Source organism: Eptatretus burgeri, chromosome 24, assembly GCF_056783735.1.
Source record: "Eptatretus burgeri isolate ZD-2024b chromosome 24, Ebu_testis_v1, whole genome shotgun sequence".
In the NCBI taxonomy this organism is placed as follows: domain Eukaryota; kingdom Metazoa; phylum Chordata; class Myxini; order Myxiniformes; family Myxinidae; genus Eptatretus; species Eptatretus burgeri.
The window spans coordinates 867897-887972 of NC_140984.1; the positions used below are offsets into that span (position 1 = coordinate 867897).

Sequence of the window (20076 nt, forward strand, 5' to 3'; positions counted from 1 at the left end):
TTTTTGAGACGTCGTGCTCATAAACCAACGGGTGAACACGTCGACAATCCACCTTTGGTGTCGCAGGTATTAACAAACAAACAAAGTAATCGCAGTGCCAGTCATCGTCGTTTAAAAAAATACTCGGCGAACAAATTTTCATTGAAAACACCATCAGCAGCCACTAAAATAAACAAAAAAATATCGGCGTTTCGATCGTAATAAAACCTCAAAAAAATAAATGCACGATCGAGAATCCAAAGAACTCTCATCGCGACAACAAGCACTTCATTGCCGATGACACATAAAGTCATTTGTGACGTCATAATACACCTTTTGTGCAGGTGGCAGAAAGAAGGTTATCTTCGCACAACGAGCAGCGATTCCCTCCATTCACAGGTGAGACATGTGGGTGGGTCTTTCTATATTTATATATTGACTGCTTTTGACGTTTGCACGCGGTACACGCTTGGGACTGTGCCGTACTAGAACGAGTCCATTAAGTTCTCCAAATAGGACGATTGCAACAATTGAAACTTATTAACTCGACAGTTAGATATATTTAATTTTCCATCTTCGATGTTCGGCTGCAGATTTCTTGACGAGTTCTAATTTTTGGAGGTATTTCGGAGGAATTGTTTTGTTGTTCTTGAACGTACACTTTGCACTCAGTCCGCCGGCTTGATGCCGTAGAGTTCGAACTCTGAATCTGTTTGTTGCAGAATGAAGGACACATCCGATGATGACGAATGCTGCGCAGGCTCCACAAGAGCGGACGTTTTTAACGAGTTGTGCACGGAAGGAAAGCTCTGTGATGCTGCACTGCATGTGCAAGGAAAGGTTATCAATGTTCACAAAAACATTCTGTGCTGTTACAGCAATTATTTCAGGTATGTTGAACTTAACTGTCGGGGCAATTAAATATGACATAATTTCATGAAGCCAAGGGATTTGTGGGGACAGAGGAGGGAGGTTAGGAGAGGGCGAGTAGGACGTGCATGTTATTTGATGACTCAATCAAAGGAAGCCCTCTTATTTTGCTTTCAAAATCGTTTAAACATTCCACAAAAACAATATTTAAAGAACATTGCCATTTTATATCACTGACGAAATGCACTTCGACCAAAGTAAAACAACAAATGTTTGCTGTCGGGGTGGTGAGGCCGGTTGATCGTTGCGTATGTAATATGTAGGTCGTTTCTTGCCATCATACTCGCTGCGTACAAAGTCCAAAAGACTGACATGTGATTGTCCAGGAAAACAGTCATCATGACCTTCACCAATGAGGGACTTTCAAAATGATGTGCGGAAACACCTAAACTACGGTGTTCGTGGCCCCCCGGAGTGTTTCGTGCGTGTGCGAGAAAAGGATTGTTCCCCAAAATGACTCACAAGGTTCTCAAACAGGCTGAAAACAACTGGAAAGTACCTGGGAAAAATGGTTGTGCCTCTGAACAACGGAAGAGTTGGAGGACTTTCTCAGCTTGCCGAAAGGGCAGCTGCCCGTCCTGCAAACTCCCGACGATGTGGGCACGTATCACGTGGGCATGATAATTGATTATTATGATATGCGTGATTAATTTGCTTGTTGTTGGCATGAAGAAGATTGCGACGAAGACTATGGTCACGCGAGTTTCATGTAGCCGTCATGTACAAGACAAAAAGGATGACTTTGGTGATGTGTTCCGGAAGCTACGTGGAATCGCGATGGGATATTACAACACCTGATGATGAAATTTCGTCTGATTGTACTTGGATTAAAATTGTTTTCCTGGTAATTGGTTTTACGGATCAGTGATACCTGTTGATTTTTAAATTAGTATAAGGTGTGTGATGGTGTGACACCTCTCCGAGAGCAAGCTGTCCCCTCCCTTCCTCATGAGATTAAATGAGCAGGTGAATGAAAGCCACTGAAGAGAAGGTTCCACGACGAGCCGAAACGTGGCGAGGCACAACCAGCTGAATTCGCCGTCCCTGGTGCCCGCCTGTGGGTGCGTGTCATCATCCATCACAGGGCGGGAGTTATCGATGATGAGGAAATCTTGTTTAAATGTTATAATGGAACCTCGCTCGTTCTGTTCGGTTTGTAAGCATTCTGGGAACGAGGTTCCATCGTCCTTGTGACGTTGCCGAACAATGGTTTCGAACCGCGTTGCCTTCCTCGGATGATGAACCTCGCGTTACGAGGATCCTCGTACGTTCCGCAGATCCATCAATGAATGGTGGTTTTAGGTGTTTGTCTGTGACTAATACACACACACACACACACACGTAAATTAAGCTGGTTGCCATGTAATTCGCTGACCATCGTTCTCTCTCTCTCTCTCTCTCTCTCTCTCTCTCTCTCTCTCTCTCTCTCTCTCTCTCTCTCTCTCTCTCTCTCTCTCTCTCTCTCTCTCTCTCTCTCTCTCTCTCTCTCTCTCTCTCTCTCTCTCTCTCTCTCTCTCTCTCTCTCTCTCTCTCTCTCTCTCTCTCTCTCTCTCTCTCTCTCTCTCTCTCTCTCTCTCTCTCTCTCTCTCTCTCTCTCACTCTCTCTCTCTCTCTCTCTCTCTCTTTTTCTCGAACACAGAGTGTTATTCAGCAGGAGGTGGAACGGGCACGTGAGACGCAAGTTCGACCTCACGGGAGTGGAACCCGAAGTGATTCGTCTGCTCAGCGAGTTCTGCTACACCGGGGTCTTGCCCGTCACTGGGAATAACGTGGAAGAGCTCCTGGTCGCGGCCGACTACTACTCCATGCATGATGCGCTCACGCTCTGCTGCAGGTTCCTCAAGGATCGCTTGTGCTCGGACAACTGCATCGGGATTTACAAGTTGGCGGACACGTTTTTCTGCGAGGATCTGAAGATGGCGGCGAGCAGGTTTGTGCTGAGACACTTCGTCGACGTGGCCCGGGTGAGCGACGAGTTCGTGCAGCTCCCTCTCGATGACTTGCTCCAGTTCATGGAGCGCGATCATCTGAACGTGAAGAACGAGCGGGTCGTGTTCGAGGCCGTGGAGAGGTGGATCGGTTATTCCGAACAAACGCGGACACCGTGCGTTGAGAAACTTCTCTCCAAGGTAAGCACTGTACCTGTACCTGTACCTGTACCTGTACCTGCACTCAGCCACCGTCATTGGGGTGTGCGCATGTGTGGACACACATTAACACACGTTTAAGTAATAAAGTGTTTGGTGTGATTGAGTTGTGGTTCAAACCACCGACCTGCCCTAATTGGAGTGGACGTTCTCTCTGTTACGTCACCGAATGTGGTTGAAAGATTTAATAATCTTCGATAATACTGTTGTGGTTACCAAATTCGCAAATCACCATTCAGGTCCCTTAGGTGAGATATCTCAGTAAGTACATGTGTAGTTAGGCCCAAACCCGTTGTCTAGTGGGAATACATGTCATTTATGCGTGCTGCGACTCTTCAGGATAGCCGTTTTTCTTTTACTATCTTTATTTTGGACCAACCGCCATTGTTACCACCACCAGTCACAACATCAACCACCAACCACAACGCCGCTTCACCACAACCGCCACGACCTTCACGTCACACCTCGCAACCGTCGCATCGCCACCGTTCTTGCGCCGCTTGTGGGTACCGGTGTTGGACTCGTGCAGGGCGCGCGCCGAACAGCGTGTACAAAATCACGGATTTTGTGCTTCAAAAACGGATCAAAAACGACACACGCCCACTTTTGTTCCGTCCAATCGGTGAGCGAGGGGCGATTTGGCCCCGCCCCCAGGGCGTTGGAGGGCGATCGATATATGCAAATTTATGGATCAAAAAGCATTCACGCCCACTTTTTCTCGGGCCAATGGGGAGCGAGGTGAAAGGTCGAAGGGAGGGGGTCAAAGGCGAAGCCACGGGGCTTATATAAGCGACCGTGTTCGTCAGAAACACCAGAACAGAGAGTTAAGACTTCGCGGGCGGTGGAGTTGGCAAGAAGGAGCTGGTCGTCGTGTGCGTTGGAGTCGGAGCGGAGGGGACGGAGCTGTGGAGAGGCGGCGAGGGCAGACGAGGGGGTGCTCGCGTCGTGCAGGGAGCTGCACCCCAGGGAGGCCGACAGCGCGACCTGGCCGAGGTGGAGACGCTCGTCGCGGGACAATAAAAATCCTCTATACCCCGAGCATCAGCAACCCCCTCCTGTTTCCCCCGCGCTGAGATAGTGCGACCAAGGGGGCCCCTTTCCCACCCCCTACCAGACACTGCCCGCGAGGCCCGCGGAGTTGAGGCACCATCGCCGCTCCGCGTCTCATCACCAGACGGGTAGGCCCGACCCGGTCTCGGCCTCAGGCCCGCCTCATCCTTGAGGGTTCTCTATTCTTTTCCTTGGTTTTGGGTATGTGTTGTCGGCGCCGTCTGTGAAGTAAAATTGTATAAGTGTTGCCGTGTGCTCGTGTAATCGGTATTAGATCTGCATTGTCGCATTTGCTTTTTGTGTAAATTGCATTGTGTTTTTCTTTTCTGTGTGCTTTTGGTGGAATTGTATATGTGCGCTTTCCGTTCATCGCGAATAAATGTGCTTTGTGTTGAACTGTTTCCCGCTTCGCTTCGTCATTTCTTTCATTGAATCCTCATCTTGCTTCACGTAAAGGGTTGGTAGTGGGCTGAATACGCCCGATAATTAATCGAACCGTCGAGGTCGACGAATAACACCGCTCGGTTATCCCGATAGTACGGAACGGGTCGCTTAAGTGGCCCGTGTCCGAAGTCGACCTGCGGCGAGGTGCGATCGCCCGGTCTACCCTCCGCGTGGGTACTTAGGTAGGTCGAATTTGGCGAGCAACCCTATCCCACGCGGGGGCTGATTGGCTCGATCGCGGTGAGACCGAAAGGTCCACCCGTGACTGGTTCCCGGCGTTAGTCCGAGAGGGTCACGACTGGATTGTCCGTCCGGTGGGCGACGTGCCGCGATTCGAGTTACGTGGCCGTCAGCACGCCGGCGGGCGCGAAACCGCAACAATACTAAAATGGAGCTAAGTGTTTGTTATCTCCTCCTAGATGAAGCGTCAACGGTCCACGAAACTCAGCCATGTTGGACTTCGCTTTACTTTACACACCTTTACTTTCTCGCTATCAGGGGCGAAGGAGCAAAAATTAGGGGGGGATGAGACCGGAGAGGAGACGGTACAAGACAGAAAGACCACTGACATATATTACATCCCACCACACCCTCCCGTTACCACCAGACACATATTATCATTGATAACGTATTATCATTGATAAATAACGTATTATCAACCCTGTAGTGTGTTGTCTTGTTGTGGAGAGTAGTGTGAGGGTGTCGTGCCCACCCAACCAATGGACGACCTCATCCTCGGCCCTCATCGGTGCGTGCCATGAGACCGATTGCGAGAAAGCATCTTTTCGTGTGCTCGTGAATTCCTCGCGACTCACCTGATCAGGTGGACGAGAGCCATTTTGAGTTAAATTTATCACAATCTTCTTTTTTTTCTTTTAGTTTTTTTCACGAATTTTGTTTCTTTCTCCTCCCCTTCGTTGTTTTGCGTAGGTTCGTCTGTCCCTCCTTGACTGCGGGTACCTGATGAACACCGTCAAGTGTCACGAGTACATTAAGTACTCATTAAAGTGCCAAAAGCTCATAATTTCAGCAATTATGAGCATCCATCACCTGGATCCCAGGTCGACGAACGAGGTGGCGCGCCCACGCCTCCCATCTTCCGTGCTCTTTGCCTTTGGCGGTTGGAGCGGGGCAAGCCCGACCAATGCGATGGAGTGCTACGACTCACGAGCCGGCACCTGGGTGAACGTCACAGTGACCGGGGAAATCCCACGTGCGTACCACGGAACCGCTTTCTATCGAGGGTACGTCTTCATCGTCGGCGGCTTCGACGGCTTGGAGTTCTTCAAGAGCGTACGGCGTTTCGACCCTGTGGGCGTCATCTGGCAAGAGGTTGATGAACACGATTACCATATTGCTTGTTATTACCATAATTACGCGAGACGCTGCTCATAGAGAGCTCGGAGTTCTTCTTCTTCTTGTTCTTCTTCTTGTTCTTCTTGTTCTTCTTCTTGTTCTTCTTCTTCTTCTTGTGAAGACAAAATCCTAATCTCTTGGACTCAGCTCTTGTATATACAAGATCCGGATCTCCTTCAATACTGAGCACATGTACACATCCTCACATAGACGGTGCCTTTTCAGAGCGTCTATCATGAACTTGTAAATATATTCGGACATTTGCTTTTAAGTTTCGAAAAGTTTATCGTATTGTAATTTCGTAAATACATTATTTATTTCGTAAATACACGATATATCGTAAATACGTAAATACATTATGACGGGTTTCGCTATTGGCTTAATCAAGGCACGTGACGAAATATCGGAAGTTGTTTTAAAAAAAAAAATTTTTTTTTTTAGCCGACAAAACCTTGAGGACGCTGCTCTTGGACACAATTGTCCTTGTTAATATTATGAGCGGACAAAACGGAGCACAGGTAGCCGTCATGTTTGGGAAATGATGTGATTTTAATCATCAAACCTCACCAAAGAATGTGCCGGTGACGTCATGACATACGACGGTGACGTCATGACATACGACGGTGACGTCACGACGCAGCCGATAACGTACACCGGCCATGAAACGGAGGATCATTAAGAAGTCTTAACATGATGCTGTATAAAAACGACAATGCAGACAAGGATCAGTCGATTCCACAGAAGCAGGAATGCTCGTCTGTGTTGAGCAATTTAGGAAGTGTCCCGAGGCTATGACGTCAGGGAACGCCAGATCGTTGTGACGTAGCAGGGGAGAGCGACGTGTTGTTTGGCCCGCACGGAGCGAACGTGCCGAAGAATGGGCCCTGGATGCAAATGGCGGACAGTTTGTCGAACAGGCCCCGGTGGGTGGCAGCGAGTACCGAACACTCGGTTGACGTCGAACGAGATTGCTCTGACCTCAGCTTCGAGGCTCAGCGTAAGTAGCTTGCGTCGGATGATGCAGCCATGACCGAAACCGAACTTGAAGAAACTGAAGGATGTTATTAAACAAACAAAGATGGATGAAAAAACAAACCGTAACACGGTGAAACGTCACAGGGTAAGCGCGTGATCGATCGTGTTGATGTACAAGTAGGTCGTGCACCATTATTAATGAATATGTGCCCCCAGGTTGCCCCCATGCACTCCCATCGGTGTTACGTGAGCGTCGTCGTGCTCGACAACTACCTGTATGCTCTTGGTGGCTACGATGGCTTCACGCGCCTCGACACCGCCGAGCGCTACGAGCACCAGACCAATCAATGGACCGCCATCCCGTGCATGCAAGACCGACGCAGCGATGCCGGTGCAACCGTGCACCACGGAAAGGTAGTCCGGACAGCACTCACCGTGATCGTAGCTCGTTGCACTCCACGTCTGTGTGTGTGTGTGTAACCGAGTGCTTTCACACTTGGATGATGTCGATTGCGGACAATTCTGGGACCTCAGGTCCCGTTTCAGTCCAAGTTGGACACACACTCATTTGAACATTGTTGTTGTTTGATGTTTTTATTTTTTAACCTTGGTGTTGTGATTTGATTTCCAGTTGATTTGTGCGCTTTCATGACCCGTAGGACACGTTGACCAGTTATCTGTAGCACGCTTGCCATCGAGCCGGACGCTCGGGGTTTTGTAGGTTTACGTTTCGTGGGTTGGCAGGATGACCTAGACCACATGCGCACTCGCTTCGAGGCTCTCTGGCGTGGTTTCAAATCCCGAGGCAGCTCTGATCCACCATCGCGGTGTTCCATCAATGCGCGGTGCCCTTTCTCGGACGGACGTCAACCTGGGAGTCCCATGTGCCGGCTGGCACGAGTTGGTGCACCTGAGACCTCCCAACGTGTCCTTCGTGAAAAGTCACTGAGTTGTCACCAAATTGCCGACACCCTGGAACAAGTTCCTAATCCCTGCCCGAACGACTGTTGGGAAGGCAATGGCAAACCTCCCATTTTATAACTCTTGTCAAGAAACTGCTCCAGCAGCACCAACACCCCGTAACGGAGCATGGTTCCATCAGAATCACAATCATGTATTGTATTGCACCGTCGTCTCGTTATGATCGTTGATCCTTGACTGGATCAAAGTTAACTGAGCACTGCAATTCTGGTGCGACACTCGCTGGGGCCGCAGCATCTCGGAGCACGCCGTCATTCGGTTGAACAAACAAAGCTGGCTGTCTTGCCTGCATCGACATTATCGGCTTTAAATATCCCACGGTTTCTTTTGAAAAGAGAGAGGCCGCCATTGTGTGCTGGTTCCGTTGCCATATTCCGGCCTTATAATGAGCACTTGTACTTGATGGGAGTGCTGGGTTGTGGGTATAGCACAGACATGATGGGCCACGTGGCCAAGTCCAGTGTTTTCATCTCCCTGAAATGGCAGTTTTTTGTTGTATCCAGAGTCGAGGCTCGTGGAAGAGCTCGAACATGGAACGGAACAGGATGCAACGTAACAAAAGGAACAGCAGAAAGAGAAGGGAGGGTGGGGGGGGGGGAGAAGCGAACAGCAGGGGAGATGCACAACAAGGGACATGTGGGTGAGGATGAGGAGTAGGGGAGAATACAAGGGGTGTATAAGATGGACACAGAAGCCAAATTTGGGGGTGGGGGTGGTGGTGGCTTAACGTGTTTAGAATAGATCATGGTTTCGGATTGGGGATGATATGAGATGGTGGTGAACAGCTGTCTTGAAGACCTGGAGGGAAGAATCAGATTGAAGAGAATGTGGAAGTTGGTTCCACAGGTGGGAAACAAATGAGTGGAGGTGAGCAAAAGGGTGTTGATGGTGGACCAAGTGCGCCCTACAGATACCTTTGGGGGGAGGGGAGCAAAGCACAGAGAGGGCAGAGAGTGCGAGATCAGGAAGGAGGAGGAAGAAGACAGAGAGACCAGCGACCTGTCGCCGATAGCAAAGTCGTCGGCTCATCGACTCAGGGTCATCACGGTAGATTCCAATGATCTCGAAAGCCTTGGTGTCCAGGGCATCAAGGTGAGCAAGTTGTGAGGCAGTGGTGCCAGCCCAGAGAAGAGAACAGTACTCCGTTATCAAGCTGTGGACAAAAGCCTTGCAGGTGGATAAGAGTTCAGGTGTGCCAAGGAGGGGACTTCGCACGATGGAGGATGCCAAATCGGTGACTGCCTTTGGAGGCCACCTTACAGGTGTGATTGTTAAGAAAGGTTTCATGTAAAATTTCTATCTTCTCATGGACCAACTTCTATCTTCTCATCCAAACTCTCTCTTCCTCATATGTGGTGACATCAATTGTCATCATGCCAGTTGGCTAGGTGTGGGGACCTCTCTCACCTGTCATGGCACTTCAACAAAAGATTTCTGCGACTCATTGGGACTGACTCAATCGGTCAATTTCCCGACCTGGATCTCAACCAATGGAACTCCATCTCTTCTGGATATGATTTTGACAAATTTCGCAGAAAATATCTGCTGTTCTTCCTCCGCTCCAATCGGTTCTTCTGACCACGTCCTTGTCAATGTGGACATCTCTCTGGCTATTATCAGAGAACCATCTCACCGCCGTCGAGTCTGGCATTTCACTCAAGCCGACTGGCAGGGTCTCCAAGCAGCCCTCAAACTTATAGACTGGTCTCCTATCACTACTTTCTCAAACATCAACTCATCCTGGGAATTCTTTCAAAGAAACTTGCTCTCCCTCATGCACAGATTTATCCACTCTCGTGTTCAGTTGTCCTCCTCTTCCTCCCGCCCTTGGTTCACTGAAGCTTGTGGCGAGGCAGTTGTCCTGAAACAACTTGCCTTTGCCCCATGGAAAGAAAACCCAACTGAGGGTAATCTCAGTTCCTTCCATAAAGCTCGGAACAAGTGTGTATCTACCCTCAGGAGAGCCAGAAAACAACATCTTTCTCATCTCAAGTCCGAAGTTTCAAACCTCTCTCCCTCCTCCAAATCCTGATGGTGTCTAATCAAATCTGTTTCTGGTGGATGGTCCCCCTCCATCCCCTCCCTTACCTCAAATGGCCGCACTGCTGATACCGCACGTGAAAAGGCTGAATGCCTAAACTCGGTGTTTGTATCGAAATCTTGTGTCCAAAACCCATCACTTTCTCTACCCACCTTACCCAGTCGCACCCAACTGTCCCTGGACTCTGTTTCCTTTTCTCCTGACAAGGTGGAGAGCTTGCTGTGAAACCTCGACTCAGATTCTGCAATCGGTGCAGACGACATCAGCCCACTTGTCCTAAAAACCTGCTCTTCTGCTCTTGCTCTCTCTCTGTTCTATTCACCCTCTCATTTGCTCAAGGCCATCTGCCATCTACTTGGAAATCAGCAAACGTTACCACCCTGCATAAAAAAGGTGCAAAAACAGTTCCCTGCAACTGCAGACGCATCAGCCTTCTGCCAATCATCAGCAAGGTTGTGGAATCCATCATCACTAAAGACATTAAATCCTTCCTCTTCAACATTGGCTTGATTTCCGATCTTCAATTTGGTTTCAGACCAGGTCACTCTACCCTGGATATGCAGCTTCTGCTCTCCAAACAATGGATGGAGGTCCTCTAATGCCGGACATGAAATGAGAGCCATATCCCTCGACATATCGCGTGCTTTTGACACAGTCTGGCACCCTGCCCTGCTCACCAAACTCTCTTCCCATGGTATCCAAGGCCATCTCCTCTCATTCATGGCTCACAGACTTCCTCTCCTGTCGCAGTCAACGTGTGGCCCTAAATGGAGTTCTTTCATCCCCCCTTCCTGTCCAGGCTGGAGTTCCTCAAGGTCGCGTTCTGGGCCCTGTTCTTTTTCTGGTTTTCATCAATGATCTCTCCGACTCTCTGGAAAATCCTCTATATCTTTTTGCTGATGACTCCACCCTCTGCCGTACCATCTGCCATCCCTCGGACCGGCAAGCAGCAGCTTCTTCGCTCAATGCAGATCTGGGGAAAATCACAAACTGGTACAACACGTGGAACATGTCTTTCAATCCAGACAAATCTCACACTCTCACGATGTCTCTCCAAAAGGACCGTTTAGAAAACCCCCCCATCCACTTTCTCAACAATCCTCTGGAAGAAGTGCTTTCTTTCAAGCTTCTGGGTCTCACTATCTGCCATGACCTTTCCTGGGAAAAGTCACATTTCAAACCTCGCCTCCAAAGCCAGTCACCGACTGGGAATCCTCCGCCGTGCAAGGTCCTTCCTCGTCCCTCCTGAGCTCCTGACCACTTACGAAGCTTTCGTCCGCAGCCTGATGGAGTACTGCTCTCCCCTCTGGGCTGGTGCTCCTGTCTCCCACCTTTCTCGGCTTCACGCTGTGGAAACCAAGGTATTTAGGATCATTGGCATCTCCCGCGATGAGGCTGAGTCTTTGGGCCTCTCACTCTCTCACCGCAGGCAGGTCGGTGGTCTTTCTGTCTTCTACCGTCTCCTCTCCACCCCCGCCCCCTCCCCTGCCCTCTCTGCGATTTGTCCCCACCACATTTCCGCAAGGCGCTCAAGGTCCGCCAACAACCCCCTTCTGGTAAAACTACCAAAATCCCGAGTCACTGCTCACCTTCACTCTTTCATTCCTCTTTTTCCCCGCATTTGGAATAAACTCCCTCACTCTATTCAATCCCATTCTTGCCTCCAGGCCTTCAAAACAGCTGTTCACCACCACCTCTTATCATCCCCCATTCAAATCCTCGATCTTTTCTACCCCCGTTAATCCACCCAAGACCACCTCCTTCAAATTCCCTGCTTTCCTTCCTGAAAGTCCCTGTGATGTCCATCTTGTATTCCCCATATTCCCCGCCCCATCCCTCTCCCTTCCCCAGATGTAATGTCTCTGTTCCCCACTGTTTTGTCCTCCCCCCTCCCACCCCGCTTGTCTCATGCCCCCCCTTGCTGTGCGTTGTGTGTTAACTCTCATATGAGCCTCGACAAGGTATACAAAAAATAAAAATTATATAAATATATTAATTAAATGTTTTTTTTTCCTTTCTCTTCTCATCATGAAGCCTTCATCATTTGCTTTGTCCATGTTTCTGTGAGTGAATCAGTCACGTCTTGTTACAGATCTTCATCTGTGGAGGGTTCAATGGGACCGAATGCCTCTCAACGGCGGAATGCTTCACACCACAAACAAATCAATGGAGCCCAATCGCGTCCATGAACTGTTGCCGCAGTGGTGTTGGTGTCATCGCGTGCGGAGGCCTCGTCTACGTGGTGAGATAGCACATGACAAACATCACACCGACCGGCTCACAGTCGGCCCTGCTCTCATTCAGAGGGTCAAGACAGGGAGACACAACATTTGTATCAATGCAATCCTGAAAAATGATTCCCACTGATCGTACAGTTTGTCTATCAGCTGCGATGGGAATGAAGGAACAGGAGACGCGATGCCAGTTTGCTTGGTTCCTACAAGGTTATGGCTTTGATTCCATACATATGGCATCTTGATACGTACCGCAGGCCGAATGTGATTCCGTGCACCTTACGTATGGTTTGATGTGTGTGTGCACACAGGTTGGAGGGTTCGATGGTGTGAACAGACAAGGCACAGTCGAGGTTTATCATGAGGACGTGAACTCGTGGTCGTTGGTGCCCAGTATGCTCAACCCTCGCAGCAACTTTGGACTCGAGGTGGTGGACGACGTCATCGTGGTCGCTGGCGGGTTCAATGGCTACGGGACCATCCGCAATGTTGAAGGTTACGACTACAAGTCAAGGAGGTGGAACAATCTGATGGAGATGGCCGTGAACCGCAGTGCCCTGAGCTGCTGTGTCGCGGACGACTTGCCCAATGTGGACGTGTACGCGGCTCCGAGAGACGTCCGATGATCGCCTGTCACAAGACAACATGGTCTCAAGGCTTCTCCGTCAATGCTACAACAAACTTGATTTTCAACAAACACGTGTCAACACCGTGTTATTGTCAAAATGTGCACAATGAGTGAGCAATTTTATCAAGCTGTTAGGGTTGAATGAATGGTTGAATGCAAAAATAAGAATGAAAGGCCTCCTCCACTCATGAGACTCCCTCACTGAGAGATTCTGGTGAGCAGGATCAGCATCAGGAAAACGAGCCAGGTGTTCATACAGGTGTCCATACAGCCAGAGCTGACGCTCATGGACTACGCAGGTAACAAATCTCATCTGAGTCTCTCAACAACCACTCCTTGGACACAAAGGCCAAGGATTCTCCGAAGGGACCTGGGACCGAAGGAGTTAAGTCTCCGTCTCAGATCCCTGGTCAGAGTACAAATCTCACATCCGTACTGGCACATTTAAATGTGTAGATCCTGAAAATGTGCCAGTGATATGGTGCCGTCCGGCATTGTGGCTGCGAATGCGATGACCTCTGACCACCACCTCCGACCTGAATGACCTCAATAAACCAAGGAACTGGCTGCAGTCTCATTTTCTTGATGTTCTCCCACAGAGTGTGCAGGAAGAGTTCATCGTCCGGCTTGGGAAGAACAATACCAAGAAAGAGATGAGAGACGATTCCCTACTTGGCGACAATGTGCAGCCATATTTGTTCCATGTTGATATCGTTTCCGGTACCCATAGTAACCAGAAGATATAAATGTGTTGGAGCTCGGGGTTCCAGTACCCATGGTAACTGGAAGATGTAAATGTGTTGGAGCTCGGGATTCTGGTACCCATGGTAACCAGAAGATGTAAATGTGTTGGAGCTCGGGTTTCCGGTACCCATGGGAACCGAAAGATGCAAATGTGTTGGAGCTCGGGTTTCCAGTAACCATGGTAACCAGAAGCAGCAAATGTGTTGGAGTTCGGGTTTCCGGTACCCATGGTAACCGGAAGTGGTGTGGTGAAGTGAAGCGTTGACACTGATTCCGAAGGCCTCCGACGGCTTTTCCTTGGATGCGAAAGCAGGTAAACAGTTGAGCATGGTGGAGGTATGGTCTCTACCTGTAGTGCCGTTCGAGTTCGGGATGGATTTGTCAAGCCAGTGGGGTATTGAACGTGCTCAGGTTTATTCATCCTTTTCGCAAGGCTGATTTACCCACAACACATCCGTTAATAGAAAAGGAAAACTTTTTCCTTCAATACTTAGAAGTAAAGTGTTTGAGGATGAAGAGCACACGGACTCATGGCGACACCGGTGGGCGTGGCTTCACGAATGACTGTGACGTCACAAAGCTGTTGAAACAACTTGCCGTTGCCACGGCGACCGTTATCCGGCCGGCGACAAGATGGACTGCCAGCGTATCTCCGTGCTCGCTCTTTCTCTGTTTGTTTACAATTTGCTATTACTTCGGTTACCTGCCGGACATTAGACAGGTAAGTTTTCAACGAGGGACGGTTACTTGTTACCTTTTAATGGCACAGTTCGTGAAAGTTGTGACCTCATCGTGAACACCAACGGTCAGGATGATTTTGTCCAAGATCATTGTGTCTGGTGGAACATGTTTGGTGTGTCTGTCTCTCAAACAGAAGGTTCAACCATATTCCAAGGACATCTTGGAAAGCCTCGGACATGTTCTTCCCTTTGAGGTATGACGTCACGTCACGCTGCAGAATCATTTCGTGTTCATGTTTTTTTTATTTATTTATTTGTATGTAGGCGATGGCCGCTTGGCTGCATCATTTTCTGGGGGCACAGTTGTGCTGCTGATGCTGTGCCCCCCAGTTACCGGCACACTGGTACTCATTTTTGCCAACCTCAGAAGGATGACAGGCTGAGTCAACCCGACCTGGTGTTAATTTAACGGTTAGAGGCTTGAACTCAAGACAAAATGTGAAGCCAGCCCGTGTGTGTGTGTGTGTGTGTGTGTCTGTGTGTGTGTGTGTGTGTGTGTGTGTGTGTGTGTGTGTGTCTGTGTGTGTGTGTGTGTCTGTGTGTGTGTCTGTGTGCGTGTGTGTGTCTGTGCGTGCGTGTGTGCGTGCGAGTGCGTGTGTGTGTGTGTGTGTGTGTGTGTCTGTGTGTGCGTGTGTGCGTGCGAGCGCGTGTGTGTGTGTGTCTGCGTGTGTGCGCCTGTGTGTGTGTGTGTGTGTGTGTCTGTGTGTGTGTCTGTGTGTGTGTGTGTGTGTGTGTGTGTGTGTGTCTGTGTGTGTGTGTGTGTGAGACCGCTGTTTCCCGACAACCACCGGCCCGATCTGATTGAAACTTGCCAGGTATATTGCCGGGGCCCTGCGGATGTGCCTTTTCAAGGTTTGATATTAATCGGATAAGTGGTTCCCAAGTTATGGCCATTTATTTACCAAACCAATGACAGGACACGGTGTTATGACGTCACGATTGACGTCACAATCCCTCTTTTTTTTTTGCACGTACGGCCACGCACGTACTGGCACGTACGAGTTAAACATAAAAGTCCACACTCATCAAACAACCATAACAACGTCCTGTTGTTATATGAACACATTGTGTGGAGAATAATCCGTTATAAATGTGTTTTTAATCTAAATAAACTCCGTCCCTGGATTCACGGCGCCTCCAATATTAATGTGCATTTCCCTAGCAACCACGTTCCTGTCACTCGTCTCCAGGGGCCGTCACGTGACCCGCAGGCGGCACGAGCTCTCTGAGGTGAATCACTGCCCTTGACGACGCGCGCGCCTCTTCTGTTGTTTTTTTTTCCCGCCAGTCTCGTCCTGCAAGGCCGAGCGAACCATTTTGCAAGAACATTTTGGAAAAGAAAAAAAAACCTCAAACAACTTATCACAGGGTCACTGCAGGGTCAACCGTGGAGCCAGATGTTCACATCGAATCACAAAGATCGAATTTATTTTATAAACTCCGTCGAGTTTTACTGGGAATCGATATTAACCCCCAAGGAGTCATTGAGGAAGAAGAAGATTTAAATAATTTATTTATAAATTCCATCTAACTGACAAATGGGAACGATGTCTGGGGGGCTGTGGGCGTGTCTTCAGGAGGGGGCGGGACGCCCGTCATCGTCACGTGATTCACTTTCGTTCTGAGCCCTCGTTGTCTGTGGGACTGTGGGCGTGTCTTCAGGAGGGGCGGGACGCCCGTCATCGTCACGTGATTCACTTTCGTTCTGAGCCCTCGTTGCCTGTTTCCCGCCAAAAACAGTCGAACACCTGCTTCTGCCGGACACGCGATGAGAGATTGGAAAGCGGGAAGGGCTCCTATTGGACCGTCCGTGACGTGGGAAGCTTTGAAGGCTTGTGGGACCCAGCCCGGGGTAAGACCCCAATGGTGTTTAATCTCTATTATAATTACGATCAAGGAAACGGTGCGGTTCGGGATTATCGCCATTTTGTGCGCCACGTCGTGTCCCTCCCTGTGCGCCGCACTTCCAGAGCCGCCTCGCTCCGTGCACGGGCCGTGCTCCTTGCACGTGGACTTCCCCCCACTTGGGTCTACCGCCTCCATCCCCTGCTACGACGAAGCACGGAACCCTCGCTGCTGTGCCCCAGGATGGAAGAACGTGGCGTCCGGTCGGACGGTGACCGCGAGCAGCACTTGCGAGACCCCCCGCGAGTGGTTCTCTGGTCGTGAGAAGACCCTCGAGCCGTTGAACCCGAACGACCACGAGTCGATGATCGACGATCACAAGATCGTCTGCGACTGGTCCCACCCGGCGGTCCATTTTGAACGACGTGAACAGCCCGTCCAACGTGACCCAGTGGCAGTCATCGAAGGACCACGAGGTCGTCTAGCTGACCTTGTCTCTCGGTAAAAGCTTTGAGATCACGTCCGTGAGTCTCCATCTCTTTCCTTCGACACCCGAGGCCACGGCGATCTATGGGTCTTCGGATTTTGGGAAGACCTGGCTGCCCCTTCGGTTCTACTCGACGGACTGCTCGGGATTTCACAGACGTTCGAGTAAGACCGTCGTGAGCGGAACGAACGAGCAGGACTTCCTGTGCTCAAACCCCGGGGTGCGACTCTTCCGTGGTGGACCCATCAAGTTTGACACGCCGGAGGGACGACCCTCGGGCCACAATTTCGAGGCGAGTCCCTCCCTGCAGGACTGGGTCACCGCCACTGACGTGTGTGTGGTCTTCCAACAGAGACACCCTGGCCGGACGTCTCCTGCCAAACACAAACACTCAACTTTCTTCTCAGTGGCAGATTTCCAGGTGCGTTTCCTCTTTCATTGTGACAGTTGTCAGCTCACCTGGACTTTAGTCAGGTGAGCTGATGCGATCGTCATCTCGTGAACCAAACACACCATTGTGGTTAAACTAGACCACGAGCTTCATCACCCTTGATGGACCAAAGTTTGTTCACGGAATTTAAAACATGGACAAATGTGTCCACGAGCAGCGTCCTAAAGGCTTTGTCGGCTAAAATAAAAAAAAAACAAAAAAAAAACAACTTCCGATATTTCGTCACGTGCCTTCATTAAGCCAATAGCGAAATGCGTCATAATGTATTTATGTATTTACGATATATCGTCTATTGACGAAATAATGTATTTATGAAATTACAATACGATAAATGGAATAATCTTTAAATAGTAACGTGATCTTTTCGAAACTTTAAAGCAAAAGTCCGAATATATTGTTGCGAATTCGCGCCCGCCGGCGTGCGAACAGCCACGTAACTCGAATCACGGCACGTCGCCCACCGGCCGGACAATTCAGTCGTGACCCTCTCGGAACAACGCCGGGAGCTAGTCACGGGTGGGGGTTTCACCTCACCACGATCGTGCCAATTGACCACCCGCGCAGGATAGGGTTGCTCGCCAAATTCGATCTACCTAAGTACCTGCGCGAGTGGTCGACCGGGCGATCGTACCACGCCACAGGCCGACTCCGGACACGAACCGCTGAAGCGGTCCGTTCCGTGCTGCAGTGATAACCGAGCGGTGTTATCGTCGGCCTTGACGGTTCCGATTAATTACCGGGATGTTGCACCAACTACAAACCCCTTACGTGATGCAAGAAGGAGATTCAAATGGAGAAAAGACGAAGCGAAACAGGCACAGTTCAACAAGCAAACATTTTATTCCGCAGCACATGGAAAGCACGTATATACAGTCACAATAATCAAAATGCACATAGAAAGCAAAGGAAGAGTTAAAACCGACTCCACGCGTACACACGGCAACATTTACACAGTTCTACTTGAAAGACGGCGCCAACACACATTTACACAAAAGCAAAAGAGAGAAGCCACCCTCACAGACAAGGAGGCAGACAGGCCCGTAGGTCAAATGTGCGCGAGGCCTGGAGGAGCGGCCAGGTCCGCGAGACCTTTGAGGTCTTACCCGCGTCCTCGTGACGCATTGGCGGGCAAGCCGCAAAGTGTCCGCGCCGCTGTGCCCTGACTCCGTGCCCCTGGCGTGCTTGTTGGCACCACGTTTGGGGTGGGGAGGAACGGGGCCCCCTTTGCACTATCTCAGCGCGGGGGAAGGGGAAATTGTTGATGCCCTGGGGGAGGGGAGTGGCTGGCTGGCTTGGGTCCTGCGACGAGATGAGCGATCCCCCACACCGCAACCTCGTCACCGACTGCCGTCCTCCTTGCCTCGGACCCGAGCTTCCTTGCCCCGACCCGCCGCCTACAGCTCCACCGCGCGCACTCGACTCAACTCCACCAACTCAACGCTCCTTGTCTCCAAAAGCAACTACTCCCGACCTGGGAATTCTCGCGCCTTTATAGCCGGCAGAAGAAGCCGATATGCAAATATGCGGATCAAAACGCGATTGGAAGCGGGGCCACGCCACCGTCTGTTCAGCCATTGGTCGAGCAAAAAGGGGCGTGAACCTCCCTGGATCCGCATATTTGCATAAACGGAGTTCACCGATGCGCGCTTGGAGGCGGGGCCAAGCCGCCTCGCGTTCGCCCATTGGACGGAGGGGAAGTGGGCGTGAAGCGTTTCTAATCCGAATTTTCCCCTCGGAAAGGCCGCCATTCGCGCTCGCGGCTCGGTGCGTTCGGCACCAATCGCCGAACGGGCCCAAGAGAGCCCAACGTTCAGTGTTCACACGCGGCGCGGGAATGGCCGTAGAAGCGATGATGTGGGATGAGGTTGTGAAGGTAAAGGCGAAGGTGGTGGTGTGGCGTTGTTGTAGTGTGGTTGGCGCTGTGGTGGGGATGGCGTAGTTGTTGAGATGCTGTTTGTTTGAAATAAAACATAGAACAGAAAATTGGCTATCTCAAAGCGTCGCAGCCCGAATGAATCACATAAATTCCCTCCAGACAACGGGTTTGGGGCTAACTACACATGTACTTAGAGATATCTCACCTACAGGCCCTGAATGGTGGTTTGCGAATTTCCACAGCCGTAACAATATAAATATATATATATATATATATATATATATATATATATATATATATATATATATATATATATATTGTTGCGGTATTCGCGCCCGCCGGCGTGCTGACGGCCACGTAACTCGAATCGCGGCACGTCGCCCACCGGACGGACAATCCAGTCGTGACCCTCTCGGACTAACGCCGGGAACCAGTCACGGGTGGACCTTTCGGTCTCACCGCGATCGAGCCAATCAGCCCCCGCGTGGGATAGGGTTGCTCGCCCAATTCCACCTACCTAAGTACCCACGCGGAGGGTAGACCGGGCGATCGCACCTCGCCGCAGGTCGACTTCGGACACGGGCCACTTAAGCGACCCGTTCCGTACTATCAGAATAACCGAGCGGTGTTATCGTCGACCTCGACGGTTCGATTAATTATCGGGCGTATTCAGCCCACTACCAACCCTTTACGTGAAGCAAGATGAGGATTCAATGGAGGAAAAGACGAAGCGAAGCGGGAAACAGTTCAACACAAAGCACATTTATTCGCGGCACACGGGAGCACACATATACAATTCCACCAAATGCACACAGAAAAGACACAATGTAATTTACACAAAAAGCAAATGTAAAAGCGAAGACACAATGCAGAGCTAATACCGACTACCGAGCACACGGCAACACTTATACAATTCTACTTCACAGACGGCGCCGACAACACATACCCAAAACCAAGGAAAAGAATACCCTCAAGGATGAGGCGGGCCTGAGGCCGAGACCGGGTCGCGCCTACCCGTCTGGTGATGAGACGCGGAGCGGCGATGGCGCCTCAACTCCGCGGGCCTCGCGGACAGTGTCTGGTAGGGGGTGGGAAAGGGGCCCCCTTGGTCGCACTATCTCAGCGCGGGGGGAAACAGGAGGGGGTTGCTGATGCTCGGGGTATAGAG

The 20076-nt window shown here is 50.4% G+C and overlaps 1 protein-coding gene across 8 annotated transcripts; it reads left to right on the forward strand.

Annotated features, from left to right (window-relative positions):
- The first annotated feature begins 390 nt into the window (after positions 1-390).
- Positions 391-14066, forward strand: LOC147007851 (kelch-like protein 10). Of its 8 annotated transcripts, XM_085866318.1 has the most exons (7): positions 732-869; positions 1387-1753; positions 1863-1970; positions 2549-3038; positions 7098-7295; positions 11996-12145; positions 12449-14061. In XM_085866318.1, exons 4-7 carry the CDS (start codon positions 2715-2717, stop codon positions 12761-12763), a joined length of 987 nt encoding a protein of 328 aa, XP_085722444.1. In that variant the 5' UTR covers positions 732-869; positions 1387-1753; positions 1863-1970; positions 2549-2714; the 3' UTR covers positions 12764-14061. The 8 variants fall into 8 exon arrangements, with proteins under 8 accessions (XP_085722437.1, XP_085722444.1, XP_085722442.1 ...); XM_085866316.1 differs by having other exon boundaries at positions 1387-1970; XM_085866317.1 differs by lacking the exon at positions 1387-1753 and having other exon boundaries at positions 733-869.
- Positions 14067-20076: the final 6010 nt, after the last annotated feature.